We start from the raw sequence: 15177 nt of genomic DNA on the forward strand, positions 1-15177 counted from the left end.
GGGCTTGTAAATACAACCTGAAACGATAAAAAGGTGTGACAGATACATAAATGCATTGAAACTGAATAGTAAATAGATGTATTAATATATATATTCATATAAATTAAATAAACTGGAGTATTTATCATGTTCCACTGTAAATGGGCCACAAAGTATATAACCGTCTATCCCCGTAAAGACTGGGATTAAATGAACTAATTGTTCATGATGATAATTTATTCGCAGGAAAGCTAGAAGGTAATCAATATACAAGTAAACAGAACTGGGCGTATCAGAAATGGTTGAGTAAGACAAATGAAGTAAACATAAACACACACACATAGTCATTTACACATTGACAACAAAAACGTGAACGCATGCAACAGATTTACAAACTACAATAAAACGAAAGAAATGGAAGGAAATACGAACTTTATCTGTACTCATTATTATATACTACTGATAAACTTAATATCAGCCCAAAATCTGGTAGTCTCTAGAAGAAAAGTTTGGAAAAATAAATGGAGCAAACATTAACACAGTCAGAGAGACTGGTCTCGGAAACGATGGTGCACGATTTACTACCATTTTTTGTCTTTCACTTTTAAAAAAAAAATTATTAAGGCAGACAACTTAACTTTCATGTATAGACAAGTACTTTTATCATTCAATATCTTTCTGGCTTATGTATTCACCTTAAAACTTAAATGCTAGTAACTGTTAATAGACTGCCCACGTAAATTTCTTATTGAAATTTTGAAAAGTGAATTTTTCACCAAGATAAATTACTTTACCTGTACATGAATTGGTGTACTCAAAGATTAGCACAACCAATAGAAATGGAATTGTTGACGTAATCATGAATTAGCGCTACACGTATGTGTTACACGTATATATTGTACAAAATTAACATATGATTTCTTAGCGCTATTCATGAATGTCCCATTGTTTTCTGCGACAAAGCCGCTAAGTTATGAACCCCGGTTTTTTAAGTATACAAACAGCACTGAACGGGCTGCATCTTTGATTTATAGCTACCACAAGCATGGTTATACAGCATGTATATATCTTTTAAAACTAGAGGTACTGTGAGCAATGAGCTCACTAAATGTTTTGCTGTGGCCGGGAAACCCAAATTATGTGTCGGATCAAAAAGTAGAATAGAAGCTGCACAATGGCACTGTGTAATAAAGATTCTGTGAAAGTTTCATTAAATTTCACTCTGTGGTATAAGAGGAGTGTCGGATAAGAGATGGGTACCCTAAAGCGTAACAGACGGACGGACATACTGATTACAGTATACCTTCCCACTTTTCAAGCGAGGGGGGTGTTATAACAAAAGGGTTCAAATTTAAAGCTTTCTGGAAAGCCATGCTTGTGGTAGTTATATATTAATTTGCATGAAAATTCGTTCGTCAGCCATGAAGTGAGCTGAAAATTTTCTGTAACCTTTGTAAATGGCATAACGAACAGTATTCGATCTCAAAAGTTTATTAAACAGCAAAAAATAGGAACAAAACAAACACGGACCTCCAAAACATCAAAGGTGGGATCAGGAGGAGTAAGCATCCCCTGTGTATCGATCACCCAAGCAGTGTGCTTCTTGTCATGTTCGGGAAGAAACGAAAAAAAATTGTGGACAACTCAGTAGATAAATAATGCCCTAACAATCAGTTTGAAAAAATTCAGTCAGCATTTGATTTAATGAAAAAAATGTATTTGCTGACAGGATTATTTTATCCGCTATTGAATTTGAACTCTAAATGATGATTTTGAACGAGAGAATTCACAAACATTCGAATGATATTCATTCTTCACAGAATCGAAATTGAAAAGAAAGAAATAATTGCAAAACTAATGTGCATTTCAAATGCTTGCTTTATAAAAAAAATATTTTAGGAGAATTATTTTTGTCGCTTAGTATGTATATATGTCAAGATAATAAATTTAGAATATGAAATGACAATGATTTGAAATGTTTTTTGTTTGAAGTTCTGTTGTGTATGATGGCGACCCCTCATCTCTACCGTGGCTATATATAGGCGTGTCAGTTGGAGTACTTGTCCTCCTTGTTTTCATCAGTGTAGTAGCTGTTGTGTGTTACAGAAAGAGAAGATCAAGTGAGAAGTATTTGTATAGATGAAGACATGAAAAAAGGGTTTTTGATATACTAGTACTTAATCTGTGACAATGTCCATTGATACCAATTGCGACCTGTATAATAGCAGACTCGTCTTTGTGTTCTTATAAAGCAGAATATATATATTTTAAATACTATACAAAAAAGAAAACTGTTACACTTTTGTCCTTCAACTCGACATCTATAAGGTGAATTCACCATTCATCGGACACATACCTTGCTTCGGACAACTTTAGACAATAAATTCTCTTTCAACTTAAGAGTTCCGCGTATTTATTTGTTTCTGTCTTAAAGCTGAAGATTTTTCTTAATGATACCGATTATTATCATCATGTTGTGAATAAAATACCCCGAGGATGGCCTTGAAGTTACGTCATATTTTACATCATCAAAGGGGAATAACCAGAAATTTATGATTTTGCGATTTTTAGAGTTATCTTTCTTAAAATTTGACTTCAACAAAACGAGTCAGACTTTGGTGAATAAAGTCAAAGATTGGTAATTTTACATAGATTTTAAAGAAATTTCACTTGAATTTTCGTACAATTCTTTTTAGAGTTGGTTTTCAACAGTATGTTCATTTCTCCGTACATCTAACACAAATTAACCATGCATCGGACACTTACCGATGCAAAGGTAAGCACTACCATTTTCATACAGAACCCAGCTGATAGCTGGTTTTTTTTTTTTTTTTTTTTTTTTGCGGAAAAAGAAAATTAAAACTCTATATTTTCAGTCAAAATACAAGTTATCGATATATGACGTCTGGAATTTGACTCAATTTGTTTCTACAAACCAAAGTATGATAAACCATGAATAAAAGGCGCGAATTACCGCATTATTAGCATTTTAAAGCATTTCTAAGGCAGAGTGAGGTCTCTTGAATCTTTCTACATTTGTGCAACGATATCGTCAATTAAATTTCAGTTGTGGGGTTTTTGTCTTAGATAAAAGATAAAAAAAATATAACCATATCAAGCATTTTAAAGCACTTTGATAAAGGTATGATATTTTCCCGGTCACAATACCGTCTGTCCGATGCATGGTAAACAATGTCTGATCCATGGTGAATTTTGAGTTATTCCTAAAAACTCGATTTTTGAGGATATTTTCTCGATAAAGGGCATATAATTTGTCCCAAATTGATATTTTAATCACAAACTAAATGTTAAACTCCATTTTGATAATTTTCCGTCGGTAGCGATATCGCTAGAACTTGTTGAAGTACAAGGGTATCCGATTATGGCACGCCGATTGGTTCAAAAGTATTTTCTGCACGACCTTAAACAAAAATTACACGAGTGAGTCAAAAATTACACAAAGTGCGGAAAATACACACAAAGTTATTGAAATTTACACAAACTTTACAAAAACAACACAATCAACAAAATATTTACACGACATAACGAGAAAAATTACACAAACGTAAAAACGAAAACTGCACAAGTGAGAATACAACATCGACATAATAAACGACGCATCCTCTTTGCACACATTTCATTAATATTCATTAGAGAACAGATCAGTGTGGCTTGGATGCTTGAAGCGTTATAAAACAAGAGGATGAGTAATGTGTTAACATAATATAATTCCAATCTTCATTTTATCTATTGATTTCCTGTGTTTTGATTGGACGAGAACACGTTCCAGAAAATTTTTACACATCGATAAATTCTTTCAATCAGAACTACTTTCTTGATGACACTACTAGGTTATCGTATAAACAATGAAAGCAGTTATTTCTGGGTCTGTTCTGGCTAAATAATGAATACAAGAAACTTTAAATTTAATTAGGGCTTAAGCAAAACTGGCAACACACTAGACTGCCTAACTGATGGACGCCGTGAAAACGTTTATGTCACTGTCCGATCACGAGTGTGAATTTTAAAAATCGTTGTCTCAACGTTCATACGTAGAAAATAAGCTCAGTCTGTATCGTTTTGACAGGGAAAAGAAACGTACCTCAAACTCTTGCCCTATTAGCATCAAATTCATATTTACTTTCTATATTGTTCCTCAATATTTGAATAAACAAGTGCAAATTGAAGGCGTCGTCGGTCTGCAATTTTCGCTATGAGAGTTGTTGTTTATGTCAACATGGCCATGGTCAAAGACGAACTATTCTGAAGTAAACTCGTAATTACGATATTTGTTGACTTAAACAACATTCGATTAGTTGTTATAAGTTTATTTATCGATTGTTTTGACAATCTAAGTTCAACTCTATCGAAATTCATCTCGATTACGTTCCTTTACGGTAAAATGTATTCCTACGCCGTCCAGAAATAACGGATTGTATGGAGGCCTCAAAGAGAAATAATTTAAATATTTTTAAAAATTCGATATTGGAATTATAAGAATTAAACGTTCTTTTTGAAAAATTTATCGATGTGTAAACTCTTGACATTTTACTCACAAACTTAACATAAAAGTGCTTCGCACTTTTATTTAGTTTGTGAGTAAAATGTCAAGAGTTTACACATCGATAAATTTTTCAAAAAGAACGTTTAATCCTATAATATTAATCTTTTAAAAAAGATTCAGTCTTTCAGAAGTACACACAGGCACTTGTTTCTGTAATAAATTTTTGATCCATAGTATAATAATAACACAAGGTGTCTAACTCCGATTTACACCGAGTACCCCCTCCCTTAGAATCGCGCTCATTTACACTTTCAGAGGAAATGCACGTGTAATCTGTTTATACCTATGTCTTCTACGATAATTTATCTACACAACCATATCTGGCATGCTTGTTTTTATTTTCTTTTATCTCCGTAATCAGCGTCAAAACTCTGCTCGCCGAGTGGAAAGTAAAACTGTACCATAGAATTGTATGTTCTAGTCTCGGGCAAAGAATTAGACCTCGAATGTGATTGGCTAAAAATCTGTTTCTAAAATTACACCGGAAAAACATCGTAGTGTCTTTATGGAAAATAAGACACTATGAAATTTTATTTATTCAATGCAATATTTAAAGTCTGGAATTGGATTTTTAAACCCACACATTCTTTAATTTTTCTCTTTGCCCGACATTAGCACATACCGTTCTATGGTATAGTTGGACTTTTCTACTCGGCGAAGAAAACAAAGAAAAGCAAGCCATATATGGTTGTGTAAATAAATTATCGTAGATGACATAGGTGTAAACAGTTTGCCACTGCCTTTTCTCTGAAAGTGTAAATGATCGCGATTCTAAGGGAGGGGGGTACTCCGTGTAATTTGGAGTTAGATACCTTGTGTTATTATTATACTATGTGTCAAAAATTTATTACAGAAACAAGTGCCTGTGGTGCATAATAATGATATGTGCAGCTGTATGCGCAGTAAAATTGTTTGTGTAATTTTTAGTTTCCTCTGCTCGTGCAATTTTTGATTTTTGTTTGTGTATATTATACCCCTAAATCGTGCAAAAAATGTCGGATTCGTGTATTTTTCATTTTGTTTGTGTTAAAATCTGCAATTTTTACCTATATGTGCATTTTTATTTTACTCGTGTATTTTTTTCATCTAGCTCGTGTATAAAATCTTGATCGTTGTGCAGAAAATACTTTTGAACCAATCGGCGTGCCATATCCGATGCATGGTGAATTCATCCTATATAATGACGATATATTACAGTATCTATAAACAATAGATAGTTCCATTCAAAAGGTGGACATGGTATATCTCAGAGAGTTTAGGATAAAGGTTTTCTCAGAATTTTAAATTAGCCATTCTCTGTAACCACTTAAACTTCGTTGCCACGCATGGTCACCGATTTTGATGAAACTTCACCCATGCTTAGTACTTGACACCATAAACAAATTTTAAACGAAATTTCGTTGCTAAGTGTCTCGGTTGCTATGGCAACAACCGTAAAAGTTTGAAAAATCAAGATTTTCAGCCACTTTAAATCTTGACTGTGGCTTAGTAAAAACTAGAAAAAGCAAACGAACCATTCTCACAAAAACATGTCACCTTGGTGTCACTTATACTGTAAAGAAACTGTTTAGAATATATCTCTAAGTAAGTGGTAACTAAGGTTACATTTGGAATACATTTAAAATGCTGAAATATGCTGAAAAACACTTCGTATTCACTAATGGAAGGTGTTACATGCTCAAACTCAATCAACGACTTAAGAAAAACAAAGAAAATGTTTGAGCTTAAGTACATAAGTATATTCAATACTATTCTATAAATAACTTTTATGGTTGCCATGGTAACACAGTGTAACCATGCAAAACCAGTAGCTAAGATTGGGTTTATGTTACTATCTTGAGGAAAAACATGAAAATTCAACACTGGCAAATATGCATCCTTACCACCTTGCAACACCAAAACCATAAGAAAAATTGGGTATAATTGCTACTTTGCAGTGTTACCATGGAAACAAAGTACCAGTGCTTAAAAGTGAATTATTTTTCGCTGCATTAAATATTTAATTGCCATATAATCAAGAAACAAATTAAAGGACTTAGCTTGAACAGTACTTATCTGTTAGAACTGAAGTTGAATATCATATATTGATAAAATTTGATGAAGAAAACAACACTGTTGCTATGGTTACCAAGAAGGGAAAATGTTAGATTTTGTGAACTTTATATCAATATTAAATCCTGTGTGCCAACTTCTTGCATCCACTTAGAGATTGGATGATAGTCAAAATTAAAAGTCAGGTTAGCCGTTAATAAATATCAATCATGAAAGTTTTGGGAATCTACATTTAAGGGTACGTATCCAAGGAAAAAATATATTTTTTAGGTTTTTAAGCATATATTTTCTGCTAATTTCCATAGCAACGCTGTATTTAAAGAATCTAATCTGAATTTTTTCAAATGGGAAAACTAGGAGCACACCAACATCTTTAAAAATTGATCATTAGTTATGAGGAAATGTGCTTTTTTAAAAGATGGGATCAGATTTAAACATACAGAGTGTTACTTTGAAGGCTCTCTGTGGTATAAACACCTTGGCAACCATTGCCAACCAAAATGAAATATCACATTTTATTCTTGATATATGTTTCAAAGCTCTTTTTTCTATTATTTGGTCACATTTCATCCTATAATTGCTTTTTATTTTTACGTGTATGACTTTATAAAATTCAATATATATTTTTTTAACTTTTGAATACTTTGTTACCATACTAACGTATGTAATATTTGATTTACCAAAGATGTTTATCATGCATTTGAGACATCTTTTGGAAACAGTCATTGCCAATTGTTTGCTTTGCCGCAAATGTTAACTATGGGGCTCTAAACATGTTTAAAAAATGCCATTTTTCGAACTTTAAGACATGTTGCCATGGTAGCTATAAAACATAGCAACCAATTTTTGCCTGATTTCAGTTTAGGGTATCAATAACTTTCATCATAGAGAGTTTGGAGAAATTCTGAGACTATGCGTTCCACAGCTCCTATATAAAATTTCAAGTCATTACAGAGAATGTCTCTTAAGGACATTGGCAACGTTTCTGGTTTTCGTATAGGATTTTTCAAGATTTTTTGAACAGGTTAAATGGTACCAAACATATTCAATTCAGGTCCTTTTTACCCATCAAGCCAGCCTTCCTCTTGAGATTTTGTCAAATCAATGTTTTTACAATTTTGAATGCATTTCCTATGTAAAATGTTGATAAAATAGTCCTATATTATTTTCAACCATACGTTTTCTCCAAAACCCATTTATTTCATAAGGTTTATACATAAAATACATTGTTGAAACCTTATTTCCGATGACATGCATATACTTTGGCTGAAAATGAAAATTTTGAAACAAAGCACAGAAATACCAGCAATGTTCTTTAGTTTTGAGTTACTTCCTTTCACATCTTATCAATATTCATTATGATCAAGAGACTGGTTGTTTGTTTCTATTCTATAATTTACTTTACTGGCAGCAAACTGTCATTAAACATTTTAGCAAGGATTTATAGTAACTTTTAATGGTGTCTCATTCACATAACCTATAGAATCGTTCTCATTCGGTCTACTTGGCTATCACCACTTTCAGCAAAATTATTTCACATCTTTGCACTTCCCAGCATTCATGTACCTAATCTAAATGACGGCCTGTTGACTGTCTGCCCCCTCAGCACAATCTAAACAAGCCCATCAATGCTTTTCTATTATTACTATATCCGATAAAAAAACACACGTGCTTTTGTTTACTTCTCAGTCTGTAACATATGCTTTATTTGTTTTCAGCGCCTGGAGAATTCCATACGGAGATCACTCTCAATGACTTTTTTTCATAAGTGAGAAAACCTATGTATAAACCTTTTTTCTCCGGAAATCCTGCGTTGCCAATGACCTTAACATATATGGTTCATATTTGAAAATTTTATTTCAAAAAGAAAGACTTTAATGGCTACATAAGAACAAAACTTTATAATAAACATGATGACACTAACTTTTCAATCGTCAACTTCCCTTATTCATGCAGCAATATACCATCATCACCTGCATACGTAGTTTACATATGTCAATTGATGCGATACACTCTATGTACGATTGATTTCTTAAACGAGGCAATTTACTGACAAACATATTAATGAAAAAAGAATAAAAACAGTCTCGTTTGCAGTTATAGTTTTGCAAGGTCTTTGGTCGATGTAACGACCTTACTAGTAAATACAATCTATTATTAAGGCAAATGCTACGAGACATTTTTCTTACTAATTGTACCGCCATTACATTTGTATTTCTAATATTTTACGAACTTTGAAAAAAGTTTCCCTCTTTGTTATATTTTTCTTTTACAATGAAAAAGTTACCCTCTTTATTATATTTTTCTTTTATAATGAAACAGTTATGTTTCTTTTACAAAAGGAATTATATATCTAGAGTAAATGTTAAAACATTGAACAAAACAGGCATATTCGATTTACGAAGTTTGATTAAAATAATCTACAATTTTCATTTTAGAGGAAACTCCAAGGGGAAACGATGAACAGATTCCTTTATTATCCAGAGGTATAATTTAAGTATTTAAGTACAGAAAAAGTATAATATGAATTATGAAATTTAATGGAGACAAACCGTACAATGTCCAAATAATTATATTCTAACAATTATCATTTCTGTCTAGAGACACCATTCTACAAAACATCTACTTTCCATGAGGCATGTAAATTTCTCAAAAACGATGGGAAAATTCTATGTTTCATAGGAAAATGGGGTTCGGGGAAATCGGCAACAGCTAAACAAGTTTATAAGTCCTTTACTGGAAGGGAACCGGTTGTTATAGAGGACATATTGAATTTTGATGTAAGTACTTGTCAGGACTCTGTCATCGTAGAGGAACCGTTACCAAATGATGACATTCCTGACGTGGAAAGAAGTGAGATTCTTATAAAGTTAATCTCCTTGTGCAAACAGACACAGAGAACAAATGAAATAAAAACATTTCTGATTATAACTTCAACTGACGAGGCTTGGGAAAATATTGCAAAGAAAATGAACAATTGTTCATTTACAAAAAATGAATTACACTCTTTTGGTTTGAATTGGAAGGATATGTCAAAGGGAGAACGGATTCAGATCCTTCACACTATTTTCGAAACTTACAAACGAGATACACCTTTCTCTACCGTTGAAAAGGTTGTCTCGGGATTTATAGATCAGTATGTTGGATTCCCAGAGATATGCACACTATTTTTTAAATGTAGCGAATTTCAGAAACATGGTGCTGTATTCTTTGGTCGACCGCTACGTTATTTAGCCTCACATTTAGAAAAAATGTGTCTTGATTCAAACAAGAAAGAACAATTTCTGTTACTGGTGTATATGAGCTTTAATGACATGAAAATAGATATAAGCAAATCGGATCAAAGGCTGAGAAAAATATATGAATCATGTGGTCTCAATAATATTGATTTCAAGTCGCTTTTACCTCCAGAAGAATTCGTATTGAAAGAAAACTCATCAGTCTATGTGTTACAGCATGAAATAATAAAAAGAATGTCACTCATAACTTTTGGTAAGTTTTATTTCTCGGAAATGCTGAAGTTTTCATCAAGAAAAGATCTGCTTGGTTGGATAAAACACACAAAAAAAACACCCTTTGCATCATTATCGAAAGGTGTTAAGGAAGCGTCAGAAATGGAACCAGTTCTTGAAATTAATGACGAGCCATGGTTTGAATATCTTAAGAAAGTAGAATCGGTAGCCAAACCAACTATTGAGATTAACTGTAAAGATGAGATACCCCCCAAAATACTTACATCTGAAACATGCACATAGGAGTGTCATTCAAAGGATACGTAAACTTTTGTTTTATGCTTATATATATCTTACACTCGCGATCGACGCTGAGATATTTCGGGAGCTTGCTTTTTTCCGAAAGGTAATAACTGAAAGCAATATCGTCCAAAGGAAGGAAGTCAAGTGAGGTTTCTCATCTGGAGAAATTCTGTAAACTTTATTCTTGAATTAAGGTGAATTATCCCTCTGCTCCAATTTTCACCATTGTGTTTTTTTTTTAATTCCAAACATTGATTTTCATGATCAAAACTGGCATTAAATTCAAATGGAAAATAGTTTGAAGTTGTTTAATTACTTTTCGAAATGAATATTATGTCTAATCATGAAGTGAGAACATTTGATATGGTAATAAGAAAGATCAAGATCTATAATTTTTTAACTCACAATTAATAAGGGATCTATGAAAATAATATTTACTATCAAACCTATCTAATTTTCATTAGAAAACAAATTGAAGCGTTGCTTTTTAAATCAGAATATTAAAATGTTTTCTGTGCTTGTAAAATATGTGTCTAACAACAAGAGTTATCTTTCCATTACCACCCATTGAATTTTGTTAGTGAAACAAAATATTAATTAAATGATTATAAACAATTCTGCATCTGAAATTTCTGTAACAATTTAAGGATAAACGTTTATAGATATAAATATATCAATTTATACAGTTTGAAGGAACGGAGTATACATGTAAATGTTTTTGGTAAACTGTTATAAATAATTAAGGTTTCGTCAAAGGTCAACATGTCTAAAAAATTATTTTTACAATAGCTCCAAAACTATGTGTGGTATAAAGTCAAAACGTTTACAGTTTATAAATTACGTCATTGATTAATAGATAGAAAGTATCACTTGACAACAAATATTTTTAAAAAGTTTTTTTAAGAAAAATTGTATCATAAAATGTGCATATTTTGAATAAATGCACGTGCTTAATTCTGTCTTTTTTTTTATGAAAACCATCATTGCAGAAATAATATATGTTTATCATTGAAGGGCAGGTTGGACATGAATGGTCTCTGAAAGGCTGTTATTGAAAGCATGACATGTAAAGAGACAAGACGCCTATAGAATCCGCCATTTGCAATGTACTTTCAATTTCAAGTCTAAACATTTGGACAAAATAAACAGGGAAAACAACTTTTCAGAGGCTATCCAAGTCCAACTTGCCCTTCATTGACAAACATACTTTATTTCTGCAATGATGGTTTCACTGAGAGCACGGAATTAATTGGGTGTATTTTTTAAAAATATATGCATTTTTAAGAAGAATTTTTCTCAATATTTTTTCCAAGTATTTTTTTTTATCAGGTGATACTTTCTATCCGTTCATCAATGAAAAAAATTATAAACTGTAAAAGTTTTAACTTTATACCTCACATAGTTTTGGGGCTATTTTAAAAATAATTTTTTGAAAATGTTGACCTTTGACGAAACCTTGATGAAACTATTTGCAATAGAAACTAGAAATGAATATGTATGTACACTACAACAAATGTAGCCCATTCCAAGTTTTTTCTCTGTTTAGCGTCCACCAATCTTTCAAAAATCTAGCTACCTATTTGCAAAGAACACACAAATAAAAAAAAATGAAACACATATTTTATAGTAAAAAGAATTAAGAAAGACAAAAGACATAATTTCATTAATCTATTTTTCTTAAAGAAAGCTATTCTTCAGCAAAATCAAGGTATTAAATAAGAAAACTTTTCCACTGGTGAAATATTTAACAAATATTTAGAGATATTGCCGCAAATCACAAATTTTGGCCTGAATAATTACTTTTCGGACTCCTGATTCTAGATCTGTTTGGTTTTTTTTGACAAGGGGTGTCAAAAACCAAGGCGCACACGGATGATAAACGTAGAAAAATTGGAATGGCCTCATTAGAGTTGAGTACAAAATGGTCGTCATTTATAAACTCTGTAAATTCTGACAAAGACAATCCTTTGAATTCCAAGGCAATTCTGAAATGCTATCGGAAAATTATCTCTATTATCAGATGGACATTACAAGTTAACGGTCAGCAGTCTGTTAATATGTAATATTCATAAATATTGTGAATTTTTTTAAATTGTCAAAATGTAATGATTGATGATTGTTTTCGAAAAAAAAAAATCAACTTTCCCAATTCTTTATCATATTCTGAACATGCTATGTCAAAAATCAAGTGTTATATTAACCAGTGTAAGCTTAGTGTAATATTAACCTTATTTTCCCATTTCAACATATTCGTATTTTATATACGTTTCTTTTGTAAAGATGATTGTTTGTTTTGCATTCATAAGTTACTTACGTGGTCGTTGGTTTTTAAGGTCTTCCGTTTCCAACGGAAGACCTTCTACTGATTCTGATGGTAAAGATTATTATTCTTTTTTTTCTTCTACTTCCTAGACCGCAACTTTGAGGCCTCATATCTCACTCATTTCTCAACGGATTTTGCTCAAATTTTCAGAGGTTATAGACGTTTATAAACTCTACCAGAATGTTGACTAAAACTTCAAAAAGTCACTTCCGGTTTTGAGATATTTCCCTTTCAACGAAAATTTATAGGCTTTCGTTTCCGGATAAAGGCTGAGACCACAAAAGCTGCAGCAGAATTTTTACTGATTTTAGGTAACAGAAGGATTGAAGTTGTGCACATCGGTTTTTGTTTTTCGATTTCTGAATTCACAATGGCGCTATATAGGGGTCAAAAATTAGAACGCCTAAAAGAGCGAAAATTTACACATATTTTCCTTTTTATCTTGAAAACTAAAAATATTTTGTTAAGACATAGTGAACAAAAGTTGTGCATAATTGCAAGGGCTTTCATATAATAATATTCAAAAGGGACTGGCCCCTATAATTAGGGATCAAGGGACCTTAAAAGTTTTTGCTTTAAAACTCAAAAACGGTAAATATTTCGAAATGACTATCGATTATAAAGTTGTGCTTTTACATCTTACTGATCTCATGAAATTGTAATTGTGTTCGAGTCTTGTTTTAAATGAGCTGGTGCATGACCTATATATGCACAGATAATTATTTTCACTCAGCACGTAAACGAGAGCTCCTCATGCGTGTTACCAAAGCAAGCTTACTATAAATAATAAACATGGCTACATTGGAAGCTAATATTCTTCAGAATAAAGTTCTCGAAGTGTTTGTGCTTTTTTTCTTACAAATTATCATGTTTATTCACCGACAACTTTCCCTTTTATTTCATTTTTTTAAAAATCGTATGAACGAAGTCTACTAAAAAGGGAAGAAAATATCATCTTTTCTTCTTATCACATAAAAGCAAACAATATAGTGAGAAAATAAAACATAACTAAAAAGCACAAATACTATTCACATCCATTAAGTGCACGGCTTTAACATTCACCTTGTTTGTTTACAATTATATAACGCGCCTCCCTCGATAGCGGCGGGGCAAAGTCTGTCACCGGGAATCAATCGGCGTGTGATCCAGCGACCCACAGTCATGCACAAAAAAAAACCCACCGCAGAATGGTTAAATTACTTCTTGATAAAATTGTTCCTTCTTATACTATCTCTGTCCCATGAAAATATTATTTTGTCCGAGTCTTACGTATGGTAGGAAAGAAAGCTAGATCCGTATTAACCGTAAACAAGGCTCCGTGCTCTTTGTTTCCCGTTCAGAGTATTCGATGGTATCTTTTTCCTTTCATTAATAAAGATCTTTCCAAGAGAAAGAGTTATAGAAACTAGAGCCAAGCTCGTTGCAAAGCAACGAGTAGGTCTTCCATCCTGTTTGACCGGAAGTAACTTTCATTTAAAAAAAAAAGAGTAATGAAATCCAAAAATGGGTTAATCCTCCAAATCTATGTTAAGTATTGCAAAATTAAGCCGTTCTTTGGAACTTCCGGTTTGACCGGAAGTGACGGCGACGGACGGAAAATTAATATTTAAGCTTCTAGTGACACATGTTACCCAAAAACCTGTCAAAAACGGCAAAAATATGCATCTTCTGACTACTTCCGGTTCGACCAGAAGTGACGTCGCCGGACGTATTTTGATGACTTCATTAGATAAAGCTTGATATTTTGAACAACTTTGCTTCTTTGATGTATAACAAATTCTCAATACTTTTTGAGATATCTGGAAAAAACTTTTGGCCCTTCTAAGTCCCTTAAATTAGGGGCCAGCCTTTTTTTCGACATCTCATTTGAAAGATCTTCTAATTCTGCACAAATTATGTTCTATATATTTTAACAAAATATTTTAAGTTTAGAAGATAAAAATGAAAGTATGAGTAATTTTTGGTTCTTTTAAGCGTTCTAATTTTTGACCCCTATATAGCGCCATTTTGAATAGAGAAATCGAAAAACAAAAATCGATGTGCACAACTTCAATCCCTCTATTATCTAAAATCAGTAGAATTTCTGCTCCAGCTTTAGCCGTCTCTGAGCCTTTGTCTGGAAACGAAAGCCTATAAATTTTCCTTTAAAGGGAAATAACTCAAAACCGGAAGTGGCTTTCTGAAATTTTAGACATTGTTCTGATAGAGTTTATTAACGTCTATAACGTCTGAAAATTTGAGCGAAATCCGTTGAGAAATGAGCGAGATATAAGGCCTCAAAGTTGCGGTCTAGGAAGCAGAAGAAAAAAAAGAATAACTAGAGCAAAGCTCGTTGCAAAGCAACGAGTAGGTCTTCCGTCCTGTTTGACCGGAAATAGCTTTCATTTTCAACAAAAATGAGAAATAACGCCTAAAAATGGTTTGAATCCTCTAAAGCTTTGTTAATTAATGCAAAAATAAGCAAATTTTGCTACTTCCGGTTTAGCCGGAAGTGACGACGACGG

At 32.5% G+C, this 15177-nt stretch overlaps 1 protein-coding gene across 1 annotated transcript; it reads left to right on the top strand.

Moving 5' to 3' along the window:
* The first annotated feature begins 1977 nt into the window (after window positions 1–1977).
* Window positions 1978–10642, top strand: LOC134253387 (uncharacterized). The gene is made up of 3 exons (XM_062735911.1): window positions 1978–2099; window positions 9034–9081; window positions 9197–10642. Exon 3 carries the CDS (start codon window positions 9565–9567, stop codon window positions 10348–10350), a length of 786 nt encoding a protein of 261 aa, XP_062591895.1. The 5' UTR covers window positions 1978–2099; window positions 9034–9081; window positions 9197–9564; the 3' UTR covers window positions 10351–10642.
* The last annotated feature ends 4535 nt before the right edge of the window (window positions 10643–15177 follow it).

This window comes from Saccostrea cucullata, unplaced genomic scaffold, assembly GCF_032062105.1.
Source record: "Saccostrea cucullata isolate Sc308-1 unplaced genomic scaffold, CSIRO_AGI_Scuc_v1 ctg68, whole genome shotgun sequence".
In the NCBI taxonomy this organism is placed as follows: Eukaryota; Metazoa; Mollusca; class Bivalvia; order Ostreida; family Ostreidae; genus Saccostrea; species Saccostrea cuccullata.